Source organism: Pseudonaja textilis, chromosome Z, assembly GCF_049901715.1.
Source record: "Pseudonaja textilis isolate UNSWEBS1 chromosome Z, rPseTex1.2, whole genome shotgun sequence".
Classification (NCBI taxonomy): domain Eukaryota; kingdom Metazoa; phylum Chordata; class Lepidosauria; order Squamata; family Elapidae; genus Pseudonaja; species Pseudonaja textilis.
This window is the reverse complement of record NC_142008.1, coordinates 59,880,141-59,904,330: the sequence shown is the minus strand read 5'-3', so window position 1 is coordinate 59,904,330 and position 24,190 is coordinate 59,880,141. Positions and strand designations below refer to the sequence as shown.

General features: G+C 35.6%; 2 protein-coding genes across 9 annotated transcripts in view; one reads left to right on the top strand and one right to left on the bottom strand.

The window, feature by feature from the left end:
* Nucleotides 1–24,190, top strand: part of UBP1 (upstream binding protein 1) — a 108,870-nt gene that overhangs the window by 80,101 nt on the left and 4,579 nt on the right. For 2 of the 5 annotated variants that reach the window (XM_026718699.2, XM_087918492.1), the window contains exons 4-14: nt 628–733; nt 1,780–1,886; nt 2,605–2,757; nt 2,940–3,050; nt 9,323–9,423; nt 14,463–14,517; nt 14,621–14,714; nt 17,973–18,063; nt 18,720–18,829; nt 21,174–21,316; nt 23,461–23,512. In XM_026718699.2, the coding sequence (XP_026574484.1) occupies nt 628–733; nt 1,780–1,886; nt 2,605–2,757; nt 2,940–3,050; nt 9,323–9,423; nt 14,463–14,517; nt 14,621–14,714; nt 17,973–18,063; nt 18,720–18,829; nt 21,174–21,316; nt 23,461–23,512 (1,123 nt within the window). Of the gene's footprint in view, nt 1–627; nt 734–1,779; nt 1,887–2,604; nt 2,758–2,939; nt 3,051–3,536; nt 3,645–9,322; nt 9,424–14,462; nt 14,518–14,620; nt 14,715–17,972; nt 18,064–18,240; nt 18,375–18,719; nt 18,830–21,173; nt 21,317–23,460; nt 23,513–24,190 lie in introns of those variants that run through there. The other 3 variants (XM_026718698.2, XR_015740467.1, XM_087918493.1) reach the window with 3 other exon arrangements.
* The window catches only part of CRTAP (cartilage associated protein), an 83,321-nt gene continuing 78,953 nt past the window's right edge, over nt 19,823–24,190 (bottom strand). For 2 of the 4 annotated variants that reach the window (XM_026718703.2, XM_087918496.1), the window contains one exon: nt 19,823–21,415. Coding sequence is in view for 2 of the 4 variants with exons in the window: in XM_087918496.1 (XP_087774622.1) it covers nt 21,410–21,415 (6 nt within the window). In the remaining 2 variants the exon portion in view is untranslated. The remainder of the gene's footprint in view (nt 21,416–24,190) is intronic. The other 2 variants (XM_087918494.1, XM_087918495.1) reach the window with 1 other exon arrangement.

Below are 24,190 nucleotides of genomic sequence, written 5' to 3'. Positions count from 1 at the left end.
ACCTGATATAAATGTGGTTATTATACAGTAACCAAGTAACATTTAGTCTGCGGTCAGTTGTGATCTTCCCTGATACGGTGATCTCCAGGTGGGTTGGGACTACTCTTTCAAGAATTCCAGCTGACTCAAAGTTTTCCTATCTATATTAAGGGCACCAGGTTAGGGAAAAGAAAGTAATATTGATTCATAAATTAAATTATGAATGCCTGAGCATTTAAATCTGGTCATTGCAGCTGTTCATTGCTTTGTTGTATAAAAAACAGGTCCTTTGCCTCTTGGCAAATTGAGGTGACTTCTAATTCTTATGATGTAACTGAAACATGTAAATTAGGGTTAGAGTGTAGTAAAAATAATTACTACAGACCTTACTACATAGGTCTTAAGGCCTATGAACTTATTTTAATTGAACTATAAGATAATGTATTCATTTGGTCCACATAAGTGGATATTCTCTTGGTTATTTTTCTCTATTAGAAATGATTCTATACTTGTGATTAACACAGTCTGTTATTCTGGATATCATCTGAAAGGAATTTGTATCTTTATATCTGAAAGAAATTTATATCTCCAGGTTAAAAACATATTCTATTTTTACTGGGAGAGTTGATATTTTTTCTTTTATATTAGAGTATCATAAGAGTAGTATTCCATGACAGAAGATTACAGTACACTGAGCATCAGCAACTAGAAGGCTGGAAGTGGAATCGCCCTGGAGACCGATTACTTGATTTAGGTAAAATCATGAATTGTTAATATATTCATAAAAATAAACTGAGAACTGAGTTACTGTGAAATAATATTTAAATACCTGATTTAAATAATATATTGTACACTGAATTATGTAAGTTATAGTTCTGTTTTGTGAGTTATTTAGAATAGAATAGAATAGAATAGAATAGAATAGAATAGAATAGAATAGAATAGAATAGAATAGAATAGAATAGAATAGAATACTTTATTGGCCAAGTGTGATTGGACACACAAGGAATTTGTCTTGGTGTAAATACTCTTAGTATACATAAAGAAAAGATACATTTGTTAAGAATCAAGAATCATAACGTACAACACTTGATGATAGTCATAGGGTACAATCAGCAATCAAATCATACTAGGAAACAGTCAATATAAATCGTAACGATACAAGCAACAAAGTTACAGTCCTACAGTCACAAGTGGAAAGGGATGGGTGATAAGGAGTGATGAGAAGATTAACAGTAATAGTAGACTTTGTAAATAGTTGAACAGTGTTGAGGGAATTATTCGTTTAGCAGAGTGATGGCTTATGGGAAAAAACTGTTCTTGTGTCTAGTTGTTCTAGTGTGCAGTGCTCTATAGCATCGTTTTGAGGGAAGGAGTTGAAACAGTTTATGTCCGGGATGTGAGGGGTCTGTAAATATTTTCACAGCCCTCGTTTTGACTTGTGCAGTATACAGGTCCTCGATTGAAGGCAGGTGGGTAGTAATTGGTTTTTTTGCAGTCCTAATTATCATCTGAAGTCTGTGTCTGTCCTGTTGGGTTGCAGAACCAAAGTAGACAGTTATAAAGGTATAGATGACAGACTCAATAATTCCTCTGTAGAACTGTATCAGCAGCTCCTTGGGCAGTTTGAGCTTTCTGAGTTGGCGCATAAAATCTGTTACAAAATCTGTTACAAAAATTAACAGACTCACTGGAAGACCAAAGAATAACACTTAAAAAAAGATTTATGTATTTAAATAACATTTATTATTTTTATTGTTTTAAAATATTGATTTTTCAATATTTTTCTTCATTTTATAGATATTCCTATGTCTGTTGGAGTAATTGATATAAAAACAAATCCAAGCCAACTCAATGCAGTTGAGTTTTTGTGGGATCCTGGAAAACACACATCTGCCTTTATTCAGGTTTGAAATTATTATTTGAAATTGTCAGGTTCACAGAAGGGTAATTCTTAAAATAGTGCGTAATATTTTTGCATTGAGATCTAGGGTTTTCTTTTTTCTTTTTTTATTTCTGATGGCCATAGTAGATATGAACAATAATGTAATATCAGTATTATTAGAATCAAAATACTTGCCCTGATTTTTTTGAAGTGGGGGTGTTGATTTGAAGTGATTTTAATGTCAACAGGCATGCACTAAACATCCTCCACACATAGTAAAAAATCTGCCTTTATTATGATGGACTTTTTTTTACAGTTTTACACATATCCTGTACTTCCTGCTGGTCCAATATGTTTAAGTTTCCTTACCTGGTAGAACTCTAGGGATCTCAAATCCAGGTAGAGAAACATTCAAGCAATACATTATGATAAAAATATGTTTTTCTCCTGTTTGTCCTTGTCATTTGGCATTCAAAAGTTTAAAGCTTCTGAATCTTGAGTTCCATTTTTTAGCCTGGGTAATATCTGTAATAGTTTTATTTTTGATCTAATAATGTATATTGTATTTTCTTAAAATACTAATTGTTTGAAATATATGATTCAATGATTTATCTCCCTGTGGCAACAGTTTCTAATTTAATACAACAATGTACTGTATAAATCTAAAATGTCTGTTAAAAACAAAGAAACAGAATGTATCTTTGCATGATACTTTGGTTTGCTTTGATATATTTTTTTAGGTACATTGTATTAGCACAGAATTTACACCTCGGAAACATGGAGGTGAGAAAGGAGTTCCATTTAGAATACAGGTTGACACTTTTAAACAAACAGAAAATGGAGAATATACTGATCATCTGCATTCAGCCAGCTGTCAAATCAAAGTGTTTAAAGTAAGAAAGTTAAATATATATTTTTGGAGTGGCATAGGAAATAGCAATATGGAATTTATTCTTGTATTATTTTTTTCCTTCCTTCCTTCCTTCCTTCCTTCCTTCCTTCCTTCCTTCCTTCCTTCCTTCCTTCCTTCCTTCCTTCCTTCTCTCCCCCCCTCCCTGTATAATTTTGGTTTTAGCCAAAAGGAGCAGACAGAAAACAAAAAACAGATAGAGAAAAGATGGAGAAGCGAACTGCTCATGAAAAGGAAAAATACCAGCCTTCATATGATACTACAATTCTCACTGAGGTAAAAATAATGAAATGTTTTATTTGTTAAGAGAAGTAATGCAAAGTATACCTGGCCTACTTTAAGCAGTAAGTTAGGTTTCAAAGGGGAGGGGCTTAAATAAAATTTATATAAAGGCAAAGTTTGTTTGGCAGTTGTAGATCACAATGAAACAGAAGACCTATAAGATTTAGGATCAAGAAAATAGATACTCTGTTAAAGCATTTATTTTTACTCATGGCTATCTCACGTATGTATCTTAAAACCCAGTGCTAAAAATATTGTATTACAATTTGTTTTTTCCTTGTCAGTTTGGACCTACAATTGTATTTAAAAGTTAATGGAATCATGGGCAGAGCCTCACTGGGCTTTTGTATTTCTTTTTATTTAAACACCAGTGAGTTTTCTATAGCTTTCTAAAGATTGCAGATGTTTTTAAAAGGCTTTAAAGTTTTTCCTCACTGTATAATGAAAAGAAATTGATCCACATCTTTGATGTTTGTCCAGATAAGGCTTGAGCCTATAATTGAAGATGCAGTTGAACATGAGCAGAAAAAGTCCAGCAAGCGGACTTTGCCAGCAGACTACGGTGATTCTCTGGCAAAGCGAGGCAGTGTAAGGGACTTCTGCTTACTTTTCATTGTGCAAGTTATCTTGTGCAGTGTTAGATATAGGACCAATTTCTATCATCCATGATCGAAAACAAAGATTTTTCCTGGGCTGGTTTAATTTTATTCACTTTTGCTTACTGCAAATTATTTCATACATATTTCTTAGTGAGAAATGTTTCCTAAATCTAACACCTAATTAAAATGTTAGCAGGCCTGTAACACTGATAAAAATCAAGAACTGTGGTTTACACATGAAATGGCTATGTTAAATAACAAACTGTTCTTGAAAGCCAATTCCTCATATGTAATTAATGAAATCAGATATAGCAGTAATCAGTTAGTTGAGATGTATATTTCCTTATTTTGGCTTGCATGTTTTGTGAACTATTTCATCAAAATGGTTGCAGATCCTCTTGCCTTTTTGATTATATGCTTTCTATTTCTTGATTTTTTAAAATGTAAGAACTATATAAAAATTCTGTTTGTATGTATGCTTAATGTGCAAATATGTACATTTTTTCACATAATTTATTGAACAGTGGCAATATAATCCTCTTCTATTTATAATAAAGGGGATTGTCTAAGAGTTAGAATGGAGGCTGCTTTTAAGAATCAGTCTGCCTGAATAGCTGGTCTTTTTATTATGCTTGCTATCTTTAGTAAAACTAGGACTAGATATATGTATATACGAATACTCTCTACTGGGCCCATATACATATTCCTATAGCATGTCAGTCCTGTCCATCCTTAAAGAGGCTAATGCTAGAGTGCTCCTGTTATCTTTTTATGATGCCAACTGCAATTCCTTATCAATATTGTGCTACAGTAAAAACCATTCCAGAATCTTATCTTTAAAAAAAAAAAATTTTTAATTCTACTATTTCTTGAAGGAGATCAAGGTGACTATTTTCACCTTCTGAATGTTGATAAATAAGTCCTATTACCTAGCTTGACTATTTTCACCTTCTGAATGTTGATAAATGTCCTATTACCTAGCTTGAATTGAAATTTCATGAGTATGGTTTTTCAGTGATCTTAATGGATCTTAATAAATTGAACACTTTTGTTCGATGGAGGCTCTGCCAAAGTATTCTCTCCATGGATTATGATATGTTTTGTGATTAAGAGCAACTTTCTTAATCGAATATAGCCAAGAATTCCTAGCTACTATTTATGAGGAAATCAGTAAATTCCCTCCAATACACTCCAGAGAAGAGTCAGGTTTTACAAAGGGCACATGATTTTTATTTAGCTGCCTTGCTCATTTGACATAAAGGAATTTGATTGATGATTTTAATAGAAAGATGTAGCCGGGGATTGGTATATCCTTGAGATGGTCTTTACTGATTCTGTCTTGTCAATATGCCGACTAGAACAAGTGCTAGCTTTTGCAATAGTAAAATCAAAATCCATGTACAGACAACAAAACAAAACAAAAGTTCTTTTTTTGAATCCCGCAGGCTTTGTATTTATAAAGAGATTACAATTTCCCATGTTCTTAATGTATTCCTTCTTTTCCTATAGCTTTAGCATGGATGCTTTCTGAAACGAGTATTGTTGTAGTCAGATAATTTATACTGCTTCATTAAGTACAAGGAATTGCAAATCTGCCTTGCCTAAGATAGCCAACACTAAAAGCCCATCTGAGAAGTAATGAGCAATTTGCAAAGCTTTGCCTAATCAGATGTGTTCTTCCAAATGTAACTGTTCAACAAGCTAGGGAAAGCATGCAGAGCATGGCTTCTGGAATTCTTTTCAATCCCTTAATAATAGCAACACTGCAGGTCATGTGACCTGGGTGGAAGAAAATTTAGAATCAAGGAGTTGGCAATATTCTAAACTATACCATCTGCCTCTTCCACGGGGATATATGGGAAATTTCTTCTAGGATTTCTTTTTCTGAAACTTCTCATCAAGTCCAACCAGTTTTTGAATTCATTTTTATTTTACCAGCTTCTGTTCCCACACTGGATTTGGTTCGGTTCTGTTCAGCATTTGGAGAGTTGTCATATTCCCATTCATATTGTTTCTTTCCAATACTCTGATAGTTGGAAATAATAAAAGGCCTAAATGCTATTAATGTATTTAAATATTTCCATTAACTTTAGTTTTTAAATGTATAGTGTTAAAGATAAGGATAATAAATGTCAACTAAAGATTAATGGTTTTTCCTCCAATGTATAGTATTGAGAAGTTTATTTAATGGCAACCCTATTATTAATATCTACTTACCTGCAATAATCTACATATAATATACTATAAATTAAAATGTTATATAATTTACTGCAATTGCCCTTTAACAGTATAATAAATATAAAATATAAGCTCAACATTTCAAACTGGATTTAATGATACTTTTTCATAACTCTCAGTCCTAATTTTATATTAAACCAATACAACTTTAAAAAGTATATCAAAAAATGAACAGTGCCTTTGTAAGAAATGTAATTGCCCACAAATATGTTGAATGTTATAACTGAAATATATATTTATGTTGTCTGAAATACATAACTCCTCCTTGCCAGGGGTGGGATTCTACCAGTACTGAACTGGTTGTTATGATTCTCTGTAGTTTGGAGAACTGGTAAATCGAGCTTCTGGCTGGCCCCGCCCCTCTCCACCTACTTTTTTGCTCCCTGCCCAGTCAGTCTTTATTTGCTGCCTGCAGCCTGCTTTTGCATGCCCACCAGGCCAGCCATTGTTGCCTGCCTTCTGCTGTGGCTCTGCCTGAATTGATCTCCCTGGGTGAGTGAGGATCTGCCACCACCGGTCACCTTCCGCCCCATACCACTTGCCTTTCCCCTCCACTTGCCTTTTGCCACTGCTGCCATTTGCTTTTTGCCGGTGCCGGTTGCCTTCCCCCCACTTGCCTTTTGCTGCTAGCGCCAGTCACCTTTCCCCCACCACTTGCCTTCCACTGGGGAACACATGGAGAGGCTCGTATAGGCTCCGGCCAGGTCAGCAGCTGCTTCTCTCACCTGTTGCTCCAACTGGGAGAGTAAGAGAGTTTCCCAGGACAGTGAAAAGCTTGCAAGTCCCCTCCCATTGGAACGGCTCCTGGGCAGCAGAGAAACAGCCAGGTTGAACCTGCTTCTCTCTGCTGCTCGGGAGCCATTTCTAATGGGACGGGGACTTGCAAGCTTTTGCTGTCCCGGGAAACTCTCTTACTCTCCCAGCAAGAGAGTAGGAACATGTGGAGAGGCTCATGTCAGCAAGGCGCTCCTTGATCAAGTCCAGGACAGCTGACAGTAGCTGTGGGGAGCAAGCCTGGAAGCCCCATGCACCACGTGTGTGGCTGCATGGATGGTGGTGGGGAGCTAGTCCCAGAAGCCCCAACGCTGCCAGAATCGCCATTGCCTTCTTTGCTGCCATCGCCATTGCTGCCTCGCTGCTGCTGCATCCCCCACCCCCCGCAGGTATGGGGAGTGTGATGGGTGATCGACCGCCTCAACTGCTGTTCCCACCGACTTTTCTCTGTGCCAAGAGTGGAGGCGAGAGAGAGAATGGCCCTCTTGGCATGAAGAAAAGTCTCATTTCTCCCCATATTCCTATCTCAGTGAGCAGCCTCTCACAGCACCTTTAAACTTAATGTGCTTTATAAATGAGGAGGAGGTGAAGAGGCTGCTCGCAGAGAAAGGAATATGGGGAGATGCACGACTTTTCTCTGCGCTAAGCTGCTCTTGCCAGTGATTCCAGACTGTTTTTCCCAGCAAAGACTAGATTATCAAGGAAAAGAAAAGGACATGCAACAGATGTCTAGCAAAATTTAGTAATATTGTTGCAGATTGGGTGTTTACATTGAAATTAGGTGCAAGATAGTGATGATAGGTAAATTATCGGGCAGTTCAGTTTGGTATTTATTTCAGTAGACTGATTTTAGAAAACTAAACAGAATCAGACCTGGCAAGTATTTGGCTGGGAAGCCAACACAAAATAGGGTGTGGGGAGGAATGGGGTTGGGAAGGAAAGAAGGAAGATAGGATAAAATAACTTTTATTGTCATTTTTTTACTGTAAGTAAAGGGATGTTGTAACTGGTCATAAGTGTGTGTGTGTGTGTGTTTGTATGTTTGTGTGTGTGTGTGTGTGTGTGTGCATACAAGTAGCTCTGGGGAGATCAGTCGTAAATTAGAATACTTGCTAAGCAGCTGGCCATTAAGCAAGGACCGCTTATATTTGGTTTGCCAGTCACATGGCCACCTAGACATGCCCACCCCAGTCATATGACCACCTATCCACACCCAGCCAATCACATGACCACCAAGCCATGCCCAGTCAGCAAGCCATGCCCCCATCACACGACCACCAAGTCACACCCACAAATTAGGCCACGCCCACAGAACTGGTTGATAAGAAATTTGAATCCCACCCCTGCTTCTTGCTCATCAGAAATGAACAAAGCTGTCAATACTCTATCAGTAATGTATTTGTTTTATTTAGTCATCATTTTTCATTGCTGAGGAGCAAGAAGGTTTTAAATATAGAGAGATGACAAGATGACAAAAAGAGTGTATTGTTTATTTAGTAGTCATAGCAGTAGGATACAGTCCACTGGTCCTTCAAAATTTTCTGCTGAAAATGATTTGCTATTTATTTAATTCAGCAAAAGGAAACCAGGACGCTCCAGATGTATAAACTCCAATTCCCTTTGTTAATGGTTTATAAGATTTGGAATCTAAAAAAGGTCTAAGTGAGTTAATCTCTCCTGAGAAAATATGTGAGAAGAATAGTAATGACTGGGAGAAGTTGCAGTGTAATTGGTTCCTAATATAATACTGCACTGATACTGCAAGATTAGTTACATGTTTTGCATGATTCTCTACACATCTACATCATATCTACCACTAACATATAATCCATCAATTCACTTTGTAAAGTGGTGCATAATTTCCATTTTTCCCATCTCAGGTAAAAACTGCTTATCATCAAGTCATAGGTTGCAGCAAATTGCTCTGAAGTGCACGCCAGCAACTTCCTAAATGTATGTCTTTTCCCAAAATTCTACCCGAGCTATGTTTGGCAGCTTCAGGATCCTGGAGAGGCAGTTGCTCTAAAGAGTTACAGACAGTTACCTATTAATCTGTGTGGTTTAGATGAGTTTCAAAGATTCACAGTATTACATTGCATAATATATTATTGTCTTCTCGTTAAAGATTATAAGAATTTTATAACTAATGCACATATATTTAGTTTCTTGGTGCTTTTCTAGAGAATCCACTTGCATTTAAAATAATTAGTAATTTATTCTACCCAAGTCTCCAGTTACATTTTAATCATATAGGGTTAAAAGATGAAATGACATCTGAGAATTTTTTTAAAATTCAGATAGTGAATTGATAGTCAGAATGCTTAAGATTATTTCCTGTAAAACTACAATTGTGCTTTCTCATTACTTTTTCCATAGATACCATCACTAATTCAGAGTACTTTGTACAGAATTTAAATATAGAGCTTTGACATTTTTTTTTTGCCAAATGGAATATCATGAGAGAACAAGTCTGTGTATAACCTAAAGAATAAAGACAATACTAACCAAAGGTCTTACAAATGCCTGCACAAAAATAAGGGATGATATTATTTAATAAAATGAGGATTGAAACTTGTAAAAGTTAATACAAAAGCTAAATTCCTGTAAATTCATGATAATGGTTAAAGTGCTGTTTAATATTTTTCTTTATTCTAGTGTTCACCATGGCCTGATACACCTGCATTTGTGAATAATAGCCCTACCCCAACACCCGCTTTTACTTCTTCTCCACACACTACTTACAGTATCCCAGACAGGTATATTTAACTTCTAAGCTGATATGCCATATTAAATCAAGATTGAAATTCAAGCTAATTTTAAGTGTTATGGCAAAAATAAAATTGCCAGTCAGAAATTTCAATATAATTAATGTGATAGCATTCTTTGATTTAAATGTACTCTCTTACATTATGACATGGTGCATCACAGAAATAAAGAGAAAATGGGAAGGCAGTTTTCAATTAAGCTTTTGAGAATATCAAAAAAAACCTGCAATATTTCTTGCTATATTACAAAAATAAAGATTAAAACAGTCTTATTGATGTGTGATAGGACTTGGAGGTAAATAGTATGCTCTAACTGATCCTGCTAGATATTTTATTGGTATTCTTTAAAAGATAATTATTGTTATGCGCTACCTGCAAGGTTTGGAGATTTAAGACCATGCTTTACAGTCATTCCTCTCATTTCTTGAGTGGGCAGTTCCAGTCAGTATTGTTTATGAAGAATAGATCAAGCCATGGGGCACTTTAGTATGGTGTACCTCAGGCTTGATTCCCATTTCTCATTTGTTTAGCACCCTATATGGCACTCATGAGACAGGATTCTTCATTAATTTTGGTTTAGATTATCAGTCTGTTGACACTGCTCATTTTATCTGCTAGGCTCAGGTGGAACTGTGTGTGTTTGTTTCTGTATGAAAGAGAGGAAGAGACAGATAGCGAGATGTCAGACTGGAATCTGAACACTCTGAGGGACTGGACAAGCTTAAGCAGATTGTTGAATCCTAACAAAACAGGGTTATTGCTGGTGCAGAAACTATAATTCCATTATAGCACTTGACATATAAGGGGTGATGAATACTCTCAGCTTTTTCCTAACTCACAGTTCCTCTTAGAGAAATAGCTGGAAGCCATGGTCAGAGGAGCCTTTGTCAGCTTCATTAAATACAGCAATTTCCCCACTTCTTGGACCAGGAAGCAGTGAAGATGTTAACTGACACACTTGTCAACTCAGCTAAATTATTGCAATTCATTATGCCTCCAAGGGGTTGCCCTTGAAGTCAATTCAGAATTTGCAACTAGCAAGTAATCAACAGACCACTTGCTGACTAATTTAGCAGGATTTCACTAATATTGCAGAGGCTGTGCTGCTAACTACTTGCTTCAATGCCCAGTTCAAGGTATTGCCAATAAAGCTTATTATGGTTTGGATCCTTATTATCTTTGAAAAGATCTTCTGGTAGAATCTGCCCATCCTACCCAGGTACCTTTCTTAAGATGGTGATGGCATTCCGATAAGAAACCCAGCTTATTAATAACACTAGATCAGGGGTATCAAACTCAATTTCACTGTGGGCTGCATCACGGTTGTGTTTGACTTCAGGGGGTGGGGGCAGCTCAAGATCACTTGTGCTGATGGGCACCTGTGGTGGCCCAAGTGCTTTGCCAGTGAAATGGAGCTTGGGAGGGCTGCAGCAGAAAGCTGCAGGAGACCATTGCAGCCAAAAACAGTTCCATTTTCACTGGCAGAGGCATCACGGGCTGGTCCTATGCTGTTTCCAAGGTGGCCCCACAGACAGATCTAACCACCCTGCGGGCCGGATCCATCTTGTGGGCCTTGAGTTTGACATCCCTGCTCTAGATGTTATAGGTAGTCCTTGACATCATCATCATCGTTATTACTATTGTTGTTTTGTTTTTGTTTTATTTCCAAAGTTAAAATACAAAGGGAACAAGAACAAAACTAAACAAGGCAAAAAATATGCAATGTGTGGCTGGTGATCTAGAGGTGGAGCTGTTGCCTCACAATTGGGACGCTTGATCCTAGTTAGCAGCAGGCACAAAGAAATGATCTGCGGTGAGCTCCATGTAGGCATCAGGAAGGGCATCTGGCCAGTAACTGCTCAGCTCCATCCAGTCACCCCAACTCTGTCCCAATGCATGAGATTGCCAGGTCGTTAAAAATACATAGATTGTCCTCCCAGTTGAATACAGATAACTATATTTCAACAGTAGTAGTTTCCGTCCACTTGCAAAACAGATCCACAATTTATGAACTTCTACAGCTCTCTTCAACCAATTTGACTTAACATCTATCTACCATAAAAAACAACAGTGAACAGAAGTTTATCAAACTTCAAAGCCCTCTGTAAACACACTATTACTGTATTTAACTTGCAGAAAGTCCACAACAACTTCTAATCTACCATAAGCCCATTAAAAATCAAATATCCTGATTTTTAATAATAAAATATTTCCTTAAAATTATTGCTTGGTTCTTTTCAAACAATTACATCATTCCCCACACTCATAGATCTGTTGTAAATATCTCTGCAGCACTTGTTCAGATTTTCCTATGAATCGAAACACATTTCTTGACAATTGACTTCTAATTTCATAAAATAAGTCTGTATCCATCAGTTTTTTTAAAAAGGTCCAGATCATCACTCATTCTATCATCTTTAAGTTTTTTGAATTCATGCTTCTTTCAGCCTCCTCCGACAAGCCTCTTATTATCAAACAAAGCTCCTTCTCCTTCACATCTGCCCAGTTCCAAACCACCCAATTGCAAGTCTGATTTAGCTGCTTTTACCTGCATCTGGGTGTGCTCCTTGGGTTGATTTAAAACTACTTTAATACATTAAATCTTTTATCTGAATTTTCCTTTAGTGCTCGCAAATTGAAAAGCATTTTTTTCAAAGGTAGTCCTCGACGTAGAATTGGGACAATAATTTATGTTGCTCTGTAATGTGATTAAGTCATCACATGATAAACCCAATTTATGACCTTTTTACTGTGGTTTTAAAGCGAATCACATGCTCATTAAGTGAATCTAGCTTTCCCAATTGACTTCGCTTGTCACAAGCTTGTTGAGAAGTAATATATCATGATCATGTGATCCAAAAGACTGCAACCATTGTGAATGTAAGTGATTTGCCAAACATCTAAATTATAATTATGTTATCTCAGGAGTAGTATGATGGTGTAACTTCGAAGATGGGTTGTAAGTCACTTTTTCAGAGTCTATCATAACTTTGATCCCTTGTTAAATGAATAGCCATAAATCAAGAACTAACTATATTATTGTTTTTATCAATAGTACTTAATACTTTTCCCATTTTTTATTTATACAAATTTTTGGATTCTTCTTATTAAATTTATTGCCACCTATCTCGTTGGGGGTTACTCTAAGCAGCTTAAAGTAATAAAAAGGAAGAGATGAAAAGAACATAAACTAAGCAAATAAAGTAATAGAATAATAAAATGAACAATAAAAAGAGAATACTCCATTAGGATCAAAAAGATAGGCTGGTGGAGAGCATAGTGCAGGGGGGCAGGTGGAGACTGCCATCAGTGCAGCAGCCACCCTCCCCATTTGGTCCCCAGACTAACCAATAGAGCCAAGTCTTCAGGCTCTGGGGAGGGGAGGGGGCAGATACATAGTAATCTTCTCTGCTGGCACAGATTGGATGAGCTTGCCCTCGTGGGATTGAATATTTTTTTAGATAGTCTGGATCTCTGCCATTAAGAGCTTGATTATCCACCCTTCAAACTCATTCAGAAGCAGACCAATAGCCAATGAAATTTGCAGAGCAGAAGTGGATTTTGGGCCATCCTATGAGCTCCAAAGACTGCTCTTACTGTCACACTTTGCACCAGCTGAAGCTTCCAAATGGATTTAAAAGGTAACCTAGCACAGAGCATATTGTAATAGTCCAGAAGAGGGATAACTTGGGTTTGGCAACTGAGTTCAGGAAGTCATGATCCAGGAAAGTTTGCAGTAAATGTATAGACTGGAGCTGTGCAAAAGCTCTCCTATCAACTAGTCCAGAAGACCTCTAAGTTGCAAAGTGAATCTAAACAGAGTATGCAATCCCATCCAGAACTAATGATAACAAAAATCAAATCTTAAGGCTCCATGCATCCATATCAGTCTTGCTAGAGTTCAGTTGAAGTCCCCCATCCAGATCCCTACAGCCTCCAGGCACCATGACAGGGCAGAGGCAGCATCACTCAGGTCACCAGGTAGAGCTGAGTATCAGCATATTGGTGATGTTTCAAGACGTGAATGATCTCAACCAATGGCTTCGTGGAGGTGTTAAACAGAAGAGGAGAGAGTATTGAGCCTTGTGAGACACTGCTAATGAGCAGACGAGCTAGATCTCACTGCTTATCAACAAAGATTGGGACTGACCTTGGGAAAAGGAGCTGAACCATGCAAAACTCTGCTGCCCAGCCTCATCTCATGTAGCCAACCCAAAAGGATATCATGCTCAATGGGTATCAAAGGCCGCTAAGAGGTCAAGCAGAATGAGAAATGTTGCGTTACCCTGCTCCTACCAGAGATCGTCCATGAGTGTGACCAAGACTGCCTTTATCTCATAATCAGGTTAAATGCTGACTGAAAGGGGTCCAAGAAATCAATTTCATCTGGGACCCTCTGGAGCTGCCAAGCAACCACCTTTTCTACTGTCTTACCCAAATAGGGAAGATGGGAGACTAGACAAAAGTTGTTAAGTGGGTTCCAGTGATGGTTTTTTTAAGGATAGGACAAACCAGTGCTTCCTTAAACCATCTCAGGAATGTCCTCTCTTGCAAAGAGGAATTTATCACTGCATGAATCCACCTACTGGTGACCTTTTCTGAAGGCTTTCACCAGCTAGGAGGGACAAAGGTCTAATTGACAAGTGATTGAATTGTCAGTTAGGTTGAACAGAGTCAAACTATTATTGGACGCTTATTAAGCAAGAGTCACAAGAAAAGTGGCATACAAATACGTGAAAATAAATAAATTTGTCTAACCAAATTCTGTCTAATACCAATATTTTTCTATTTCCAGCATGGCAAATGAAATTACCTTACAACATCTTAGATTGTTTTAAGTGCTGTTTATGACAGTCCAAATGCTTCCAAAGAGATCATTAATTTTATGTTGTTACTTTCAAGAAATAAACTCTTTGCTGTGGAAAACAGCTAATAGGAAAGTAGTTCAGATATATCCTACTGAATCAGAGCCCTGATTTCATTTTTTTTTAATTTTGTGATTTTCCTTTGTCACACTTCTGCCTATTTAGTAATTCATCATCTCCAAATCATCAAGGAGAAGGTGTTTCCTTAACGGGTGGTGAGGTAAGTGCCAGTTTCTCATCTATCAAGAAACTTGCCATATTTTCAGATTTAGTATCTTGAAAAAATCATAACATTGTACACTGCTTTTTCTCCTTTCTCCCAGCAACTTCATCCATCAGCCACAATCCAGGAAACCCAGCAGTGGCTGCTTAAACATAGGTTTTCCACTTATACAAGGGTGTTTTCTAATTTCTCAGGTAGCTCAATATTTTACAGAGTTTGCTTTGTATTTTAAAAGTAAATAATGTAAGTTTCAGTTTGATTTATTTGTATAATTATAGATTACATATATCCAAGGTACTATCTTTGTGATTTTAATTGTTATTTTTATAGCAAACTATAAAAATGACCTTACTGCATCTAAAAGGGAACATTTTTCATGTATCTACAGAGTGAATAATTGACTGATTCAAAGATTTTTTTGCTAAATATTTGCTACCAATATATACCTCATCAGTTCAGTGGAGGTTAAAATTATTTTTGGTACTAATGTATATCATATTTCTTTGCCATTTTATTGCCAATCCAACTTTGTAGATAACTTCTGCTTGGATTCTCATCCTAAGGCTGAACCATCTTCAGCCTTGGCCATGCCAGTCTACATCTGGTTAAGTGTCCTTTCTACAAATAAGTAAATATAAACAACTTCTTTCTAGTACTATCAATGTATTTGTCAAATAAGAATTTAGGATTTGGTTATAAAAGTTAAAAGAGTTGAGTCTCCACAAAGCATAAGTTTTGCATTACGCTAATCCTCAAGTGCCACACCATCTCACCGTATCTTCAAGCAAATTGGTTGCTTCTATAGCCTTCTCTTTATAGTCCCTCTACTGTATACTGATAATTATTCTGTAAACAGCATCAGAAACCAAGAACACTGTTTTTACACAAGAGAAAAATACTTGATACCCCAGGATAAATGTAATTGAAAATTAAATAGAACTATTTAATCACTAAATAGAAACAATGGATAACAGTCCCAACTTTTTAAAGTAGCACTTGAAAGTTAATTTTCATAGAGCATTTCCTTAAATGCAATTAAAGAGAAATCCATTTTGATTACCTAAATAATGCATGGAGTTTTGATATCTTATGACATACTATAAAAGTATCTACAATTTATGAATGTATTATTACAACATATGCTATATTTCCACAGATCTGAGTTATTTACAGTATTAGTATACAAAGAGTAAAACCAAGATCAGTCAATATATTCTAAGATAGTTTCAGGCCATAAAAATAGTTGATTATCCATTCAGGAGTTCCACTATATCACCAATCCAGTCAGGGTGGAAATACATAACTGGGTGACCTCAGTTTATTAATATCTCACCGGTACTTGTGAATGACCTAATATCTCATTCTGTGTTGGTTGAATGACATCTCCCAATAGTCTCATAGATGTTTAACAATAGTTGAGAAGACTGAGCCTTGCAGCAGGCAATAATGAAATGATTAAGAATTTAACCTGTCCCCAATCAGCTGTAACCAGACACTCAGGAGGAACCATTCAGGAATAATGCCTCCCTTTTCCAATCCATATAATCAGTCCAGATAAATACCACAGTTGGTGCTGAAGGTTGCCTAGAAATCCAGCAGAACCACGATAGCAGCATTGATTACACTGCTCTTGCCAATGATCCTCAACGAGAGTAATCAAAAAGTGTTCATTGCAACACCATAGCTGAATCTTGATTGAAAAGATTTCAGCTAATTGGTTTCATTCAAAAGAAGGTTGGAGATCTTGATTGTCTAAAATGAACCAGTTCATGTAGACCAAATCTAGAAACAGACTCCGTAGGAAGCTAAAATTATAGTCCATTGATATAGGTTATAATAACAGAATCTTGCAAGTCTGATTGAGTTTTTCCTTCCCTCCCTCTTATCCCCAATCAGTAAGGACAAGTCAGCCCAAGTGTTTTAATATCTCCCCAGGATTTATGGAATGTTCCTGTTCTGTTTGTTAATATATGAGTATCTGAATATTTGCTTCAAGTTGTCCCTCTGTGGGTCTGCATTGGTAGAGTGATGATTTCTTGTCTTCCTATATCTCTACATTGGTAGAAGTAATTTCTTGAAGAGTGACTATATTACAATCTCTTTCAAGGTAGGAGGTGGACTCAATGATTTATCAATGTGACCTTTCAGGCTACCAACCAGGTAGGATAGAAATTTAGTCCACCAACACTGGAGCTAATAGAACAGAGTACCTTAGATCTATGCTTAGCATTAACAAGTTCAAACCAATGTTAGATAATCCTACCTCAGTCATCTCAGCAAGATTTGTTCATCTAGCATCTAACTCTGAGCAAAAATATCTTCCAGATATTTAGTTTACTCTAATGGTTTCATGCAACTGAAAACAATTGCAAAATACACACAAAATATACATTATGTAAAAATAGAAAGAAAAATCCTTCTCTCCATATATGTGTGTGTAAATAATGCAATATATGACAGCATAGCATAACATTCGTATCTTTGTTCTGAGAAATTAAGGAAAAATAGGCAACGTACACAATTGTGACCAAAAAGTCAATTTAGACTTTTTTAGTCAGTTGCTTGGTCAAATATATTTTTCTTATGACATCATTGCTCTAGCCATGTTTTCTGTTACTTCATCTTCTGGAACTCCTTGGTCCCATGGATCAGGTCCCATGGATCAGTGACTAGAGAGGATTGTTCTTGAATAATCTTGGCAAATGCTCCCAATAATATCTTATTTCTAGCTTCAGGGGTTTAAGAATGAGAATGGAACAGGATCCATTAAACATCTAAGGCAAAACAATTGGATAGTTTCTTTTTCCCTGTGGAGGTTACTGGAATCAATTAAATCCATATAAACAGAGAGAATGATTTGGCTATAAGTAAGGATTTTTTTCCCATATAGGTATTATTGTTTGGCATATAGAAAACAAAATTATATTCAGTTGTCCCTCTAGAGCCAGCTAAGTTTATCCATACAGAAGTAGGTAGTTGTGTATGGGTTTTATTTCAGCTAAGTGTTTTTGACATGAGGGTACTGAAACATCCATTGCTATGCAGTTTAAGCATAACTACTGTTAGCAGCTGTTACAGTTTTAAAAAACAACAATGAAAGAACTGAATATGACATTAGTTATGCCATTAATATAATCTTTATCATGTAATAATCATGTTTATGTTTTTATTTTTCTGTGCTTTTCTGAAGTGTTTTAAGACATCTTGTAAGTGTGCTCTGAATTACCATAAAATATGAAGACTGAGTATTAATTATTGATTTTAAATGAGTAGAGAGATTAAGTGTACATCAAATTTAATTTGCTTAGAATTCCTTAAAGCCAAATGTTTATATTCACAAAGGTTATTAGTAACTTATTCAAAAATATTGTCATCTATCTTTGAAAGACAGTTTTATTTTGTAAATTGATTTCTACCCTTCTGCTTTGTATACATTCTGAATGTCTTTGTAGGTGCTGATTTATTGAAGCTGACAAGAGAAGATCTGATACAAATCTGTGGTCCTGCTGATGGAATTCGGCTTTACAATGCACTTAAATCAAGGTAAATAGTTCATTAGTGTCAACTCTACCTATGTCAATCATATAAAACAGTCTGTCTTAGACTAGAGGGTTTGGGAGATGCTAATTTAGTTTTTCGATTGGCATATGCCTGTGTGAGCTCATGCAAGAGTTGCAAGTACTGTGCTCAAAAGAAGAATGTTTTGTTGTACACCTTCAGGGCAGGCCACAGATATGATGCAGGCACTGATGAGCTCAAAGGTAGACTGTAAGACTGATAGCAATGCAGTTGGGCAGTTCTGATTTCTTGAAGACGGATGGGTTTGTTGCCAAGAGACAAAGCTTCTCATTTAGGTGAGCTATAACCAAACTAAAGTTCTTGAGGTCATGGCTACTTACTAAATATTAACAATTGCAGATATTCTAATTGTGAATTAAAATGGCATATTTTTTTAACTTGCTGTTACTTCTACTATGGTAGTTGTTTTACAAAAATTACACCAAACATCAATGTTTTACTTCTTTCATTTAAATGTAGAACTTAATTTACCAATATTGGGATATCTTCAATGGTTCTTGGCTAAACAATATGTGATAAAATGTTGCGTAGTTCACAAAGAATAACATTAAAGTAATATAGTAGAATGAGCATGCATTCACAGTATTCTTCAAAAAAATATTTCTTTCTTTACATTCTAGGTCTGTTAGGCCACGTCTAACAATTTATGTATGCCAAGAGCAGTCAAGAACTATACGACTGGAAAGGCAACAAGACTCAGGCAATGGAGAAAATAATGGTGCAATATTCGGTATGTAATTTCTCTTGGTATCAAATATACTGTTCCTGTATCTTGGAATAATGTTCTTTGTATGTCAATTACAGATTTTTTGAGGCATTGAAACCAGCCTTTTTAAAGAATGAAAAAATCTTTTAATCTTTTTTAGTGGGACAGATCTATTTTGAATTATATACTATGTTGTTATAAATTTTATTTGTACCACAACTTGTATTTGAAAAAATACACAGAAGTGAGTTTGTAGCTGGAAGTTTATATTGGAATGCATAAATAGCTTCCAGTTTTCTAAAATACAATTTAGGTTTGCTGTCCCGGAAACAAGTAATGCCAAACTGATACTGGTTAATAGATGTATTAATGAGACTTAGATGAGACTTAAAAAAGCTCTAACGAAAAATATGGAAATATGTTCCCTTCAAACTTGATTAACAAGTAGCATTTGTAAAAAAACAAGTGTGTTAGGATTTCTAGAGTTTCCTAATATGATTAAATTTGGCATCTTAATTCATCTTAGATGAAGAATCAACTTTTCAGATTTATGAATAATAGAAATCGAAGCAAATTATGGGTAATTCAAGGAAAAATATGAGCCATTTTCTCTTGAGCTTCAATTCATGGGCAGATAACCTGACATTTCCCTGAATAATTTAGTGGTAAAATTCAGAATTTGTAGTTCCATCAATAGTAGCAAAGGTTCAATGGCAACAAAGCAAGCCGCAACTATGATATTGCAACCATTTTTCACACATCAAATAAGGTTCTGGAATGAAGTGTTTGCCTTTTTGCCAAACAACACTTTTCATTCAGGCAAAAAAGTTTCTTTGGTCTCATTTGACCACAGAATATTCTTCCGACAGCCTTATCCATATGGTTTTTTTTGTAAACTATAGGCAGGCATCAGTGTTTGTTTGGAGACTATTGGCTTTATTCTTCATACTTTTGCCATACATAGATATTGTATCATTTTTTCTCAATAAATCAATGAACAAATATATTTTAACTCAATTGTTTAGTTAGGTTCTCTTTATTTAGTTTTGGGAAATATATGGAGTACAGAACACATTTTAGGTCATATTTTCAAAGAAAAATTAAAATATCAGAAAGATTCACAAACTTATATTCATCACAAAACAGATACCATTTTGTATAAATAAATTATTTCAATATAATATTTCAATGACAAAAGGAGCATGACTGCATTAATAAATGCATTGTATTCAAATTTTGGGGAAAACATTTGGTCTAAAAACCTATAAAATCATGCTGTAGTAAGTTTTTCCATAATGAGTAAAGACATAAAGGATAAATTATATAAAAATATGTAGTGGAAGTTAAGCCATTCATTGAGAAAGGTACACTTGTAAAAATAGAAATGTTCTGGGAATATTGATCTAACTGCCTGTGAAGTCAATTGATATTTTTCTGTATACTGCTTTGTCCTAAACAATTCTGTTTTATGGTGCAATATTACCAACTACCGCCTAGCCATCAGAACAACTTTAAAAAACAACAACGCCCAATCCATTTCCAGGCCAACTGGATAAGCATAGCCTGAGAAAGGAGGAATATTAGATTTTAGATACTTATTAAAAAGGACATTATGAGATATTCACATATTCACTTCCAGATATAAGGATACGGCAGCAATAAATCTCCTTTCCCAAAGTACAGGATTGTTTTCTGTCTTAAAATCTCAATTTACAGGAAAGATTCTGCTGTCCGTGGATGTTGCATTTGAAGTCAGGATTGATTACATTTGCATAGAGTAAGATTGTACATATTTATGGAACAAGGGTATGCTTCCACTTAGAAAAATATAGATTTTTTTTTTTTACAAAAAGGCAAAGATCAATGCCTGATCATTTTCTCCTTTCATATACAGCATGGCTTAACTATAGTTCTTTTAATGGCTATTGTATTATTTTAGAGTTTACTCTTTATTTCAAAAATTATTTGGAGAGAATATTTTGTTCCTTGGCTTACTTCTATTTCAAGAATATTATGAAAGATAGTAATAATCTTCAATAATGTTTGAGCCATCTTTCAGCAGCTGGCATTCAGGTTTGAGGTGCAGAACTTAATTCAAACAATCAGATTTTTACTTGAATTGAAGAGAAAGGAATATATGAAGTGGGTCTCCAGGCTGTATGTTTCAAACATCAGTGTTGTAGATCTATACATGAAAAATATTTTTAATGATCATATATTAGCAAGCTATGCTTCATAATTCTGCAATTTTATAGAATAGAATACTAGTAATTTAATACAAGACAGAAATCAAGAAGTATTTGTATTTGAAGAGCAGTATTATGGGTTCTTTTAGAAGACCCTTTCTTAGGATATTTTTTTATTTTAGTTTACCATGCAATCTACTTGGAAGAAATGGCTGCCTCGGAAGTCACTCGCAAGCTTGCTTTGGTGTTCAGTATTCCTTTGCATCAAATTAATCAGGTTTACAGACAAGGTCCTACTGGCATCCATATTCTTGTCAGTGATCAGGTAAATTCCATTTTTTCCTCACTAACACATATTTTATATTTCAAAAATTCCAAAACAACCCAATCAGTTTGTGTTTTCTTCCTGGCTTAGTTGCTACTGCTGTGGATTAAGAAAGATGTTACAATCAACAGTATGAATTCAAATTCTAAATGAAAGACAAGACAATCAACAAACAAGCATACTAACCTCATTTTATATATGAAATTTATTTTTCATATAGCATTAGTTAATGAATATCTTGCTTTCCTTAAAATTCAACTAAATTAGTCAAATTTTTAATATTACAATACAAACAGATCCTATAAGCCTAACTTTCATCCTATCAATTAAGCAATTAGAATAAAGCAAAACTCATTGGAATATGATTCTACTTCTTAAAACTGTGACAGTTCACGAACAGAAGGATGATTAGTAGCTCGTCCTTTGACTTAAAATGCTCAGACTATCACTTGTCTCATGACCATTCTTCTCTTTGTGAACACAGTGTCTCATTTTTGTTGCCATGTTTCTGAACATTCCAGCTACATTACTATGTATACTATGTAATACAGGGGTGGGATTCTACTAGTTCTGACCAGTTCTATAGAACCCCTTGTTAGCTTTCTAAACAGTTCAGAGAACCGGTAGTTAAAAGCAATCTCCTTTTGGTTTTTTCCACCCTTATTACATTCTTGCTTGACTTCCTGTTTCCGGAGCTTCTGGGGCTTGACTTTCTTAAAGGGGAAGGGTTGTTTTAAGATTTTTACACTGCTTTTGGGAGGAAATGCTTCCCTGAACAATCAGCACTTTGAAGAAATCATTGAATAATGAAGCAGACCTGTCAGAAAGAAGCTTTTAATGACAGGGAACCAAGATTGAGTGACATTCAGCAAGGCTTCTTGGTTAGCTAGAAAGATTGACATTCAAACGTGAGTTTACATACCCTTTCTGATTTTTCATCTAAAACTGGTTTTTGGTGAAGGTTAATTCTGTGCTTGGTGACATTTAATCCTGTGTTTATTGATGGGATAATTTTCCCTTTTCAGTTTCAACAAGCAACAGCTACTGTTGTGATTTAATTATTTGTATTGTGTTTGAATTTTTTCCTGCCTCATGGTTTCTTTTTCTATCTGGGGATGGGGGTCTTCCTTCACTGCTTTAGTGGTATCTGGCACTGTCCTTTTGGGGTGTACTTTCAAGAGGCAGGATGCAAGCTTGGCGCTTATTTTTTTACTGCCTTTCTGGGAGGCATGTGACCTTTCCTTCAATCTGGATGATTTCCTTAGGATATCTTGTGAGATGAGTGAGACCAGCCGGTATCTTTAAACGGTGCAAATAGATCTAAGGATTGCTTCTCCTGGGTGTGCTTTCTGAAGAGCTTAAATTACCTCTCTGCTAAAGGGTTTCACTTTATGAGAAGAGTTGGCTGCTGATACTTATCACTGCATTTTAACTATTTTAATTCCTTAAGGTGCTCTGGTACCCTGCCTGATTTGTAACTCCAGCTTGCAGGTGTTTTTAATCTAATGATTGGTATTTAGGGCAGCTTTTTGCAAGCAAAGAAGCTTTTTATATTTTTGTACAGATAATTATTGACTTATAGCAGTTCATTTAGTGACCATTCAAAGTTACAATGGCACTGAAAAAAGTGATTTATGACCATTTTTCAGTGATGACCAAAAAGTGATTTATGACCGTTGCAGCATCCCCACTGTCATGAGAGGCCAGGCAAGGAGAAGCACCCCTTGACATGAGTGATGTTGAGTTGGCCACGCCTACCCAGTCACATGACCACCAAGCCACACCCACCAACTAAGCCACACCCACAGAACCAGTTGTTAAAAAAATTGAATCCCACCCCTGATGTAATACTATATACTATGTATACTATGTATGTGACCTTTATTTATAAATAAATATATCAGATCCATATAATAACTATAACATTGCCACATTTTGAAAATATGCAATAAAAACGTTAAAACTATGCATTATTAGATATCACTGTACTTTTGACTAAATCAGAAAAGAATATTAGTTCAAATAAGAGAAGAGCATTAGAAAGCAAGTTGTTTATGGGGTTTGTTTGTTAACTTTTTATATAATGTATTAAACTGATCTGACAATTGTCAACAAACAATAGTATTTATAATCTTCCTCCCTAGATGGTCCAAAACTTTGAAGATGAGAGCTGCTTCCTCATTACCATAATAAAAGGTATGATGGTAATCATAAAAACAGAGAAAATCAAACATTATTATCTAGGATATCTCTAATAGCTTTTGCACTTGTGAGATTTTTAATTATACTATATTAAGCTTTCTAGAATTTATTTTTACATAAAATGTTTATATCAGCTTAGCATGGGAATGAGTCTAGGTAAGCCCTAAACTCATATGCAGCCACAGAACATTTTATTTGTTGTATCATTCAAGCATATCAAGCTATTATTAATCTTATGTACAGTTGTTAAAACTATGAACTGTGTTTTATGACACAGTTTAGAAGTGTTTGGCACTTCTAAAAATTAACAAGTTAGAGTTAGGAAAAAAAAATTCATCTTTGACCTCTCTAAAATGAAAACAAAAGCCACAAAGAAGTCCAGCATTTATTATTTCCCTTGATATTTGCACATCATACTTAGTCTGAAATGTGAATCGTGTGAAATGGTGTATACAGAAACATTTTATGTCAGAGATACTGTTTTTTATGTCAGAGATGCTGTCATTAGGTTTGATATTGCTATATGGATTTACAAATGTCCCTTAAGGGCATGTTCCAAATGGTTTTTTTGCCTTTTTTCATTGAGTTTTGCCCAAGAATTGCTGAAAAGAGCCACACTTAAGATCTTTTTCATCTAAATTATTACATTTAACCAAATGTTATATAACATAT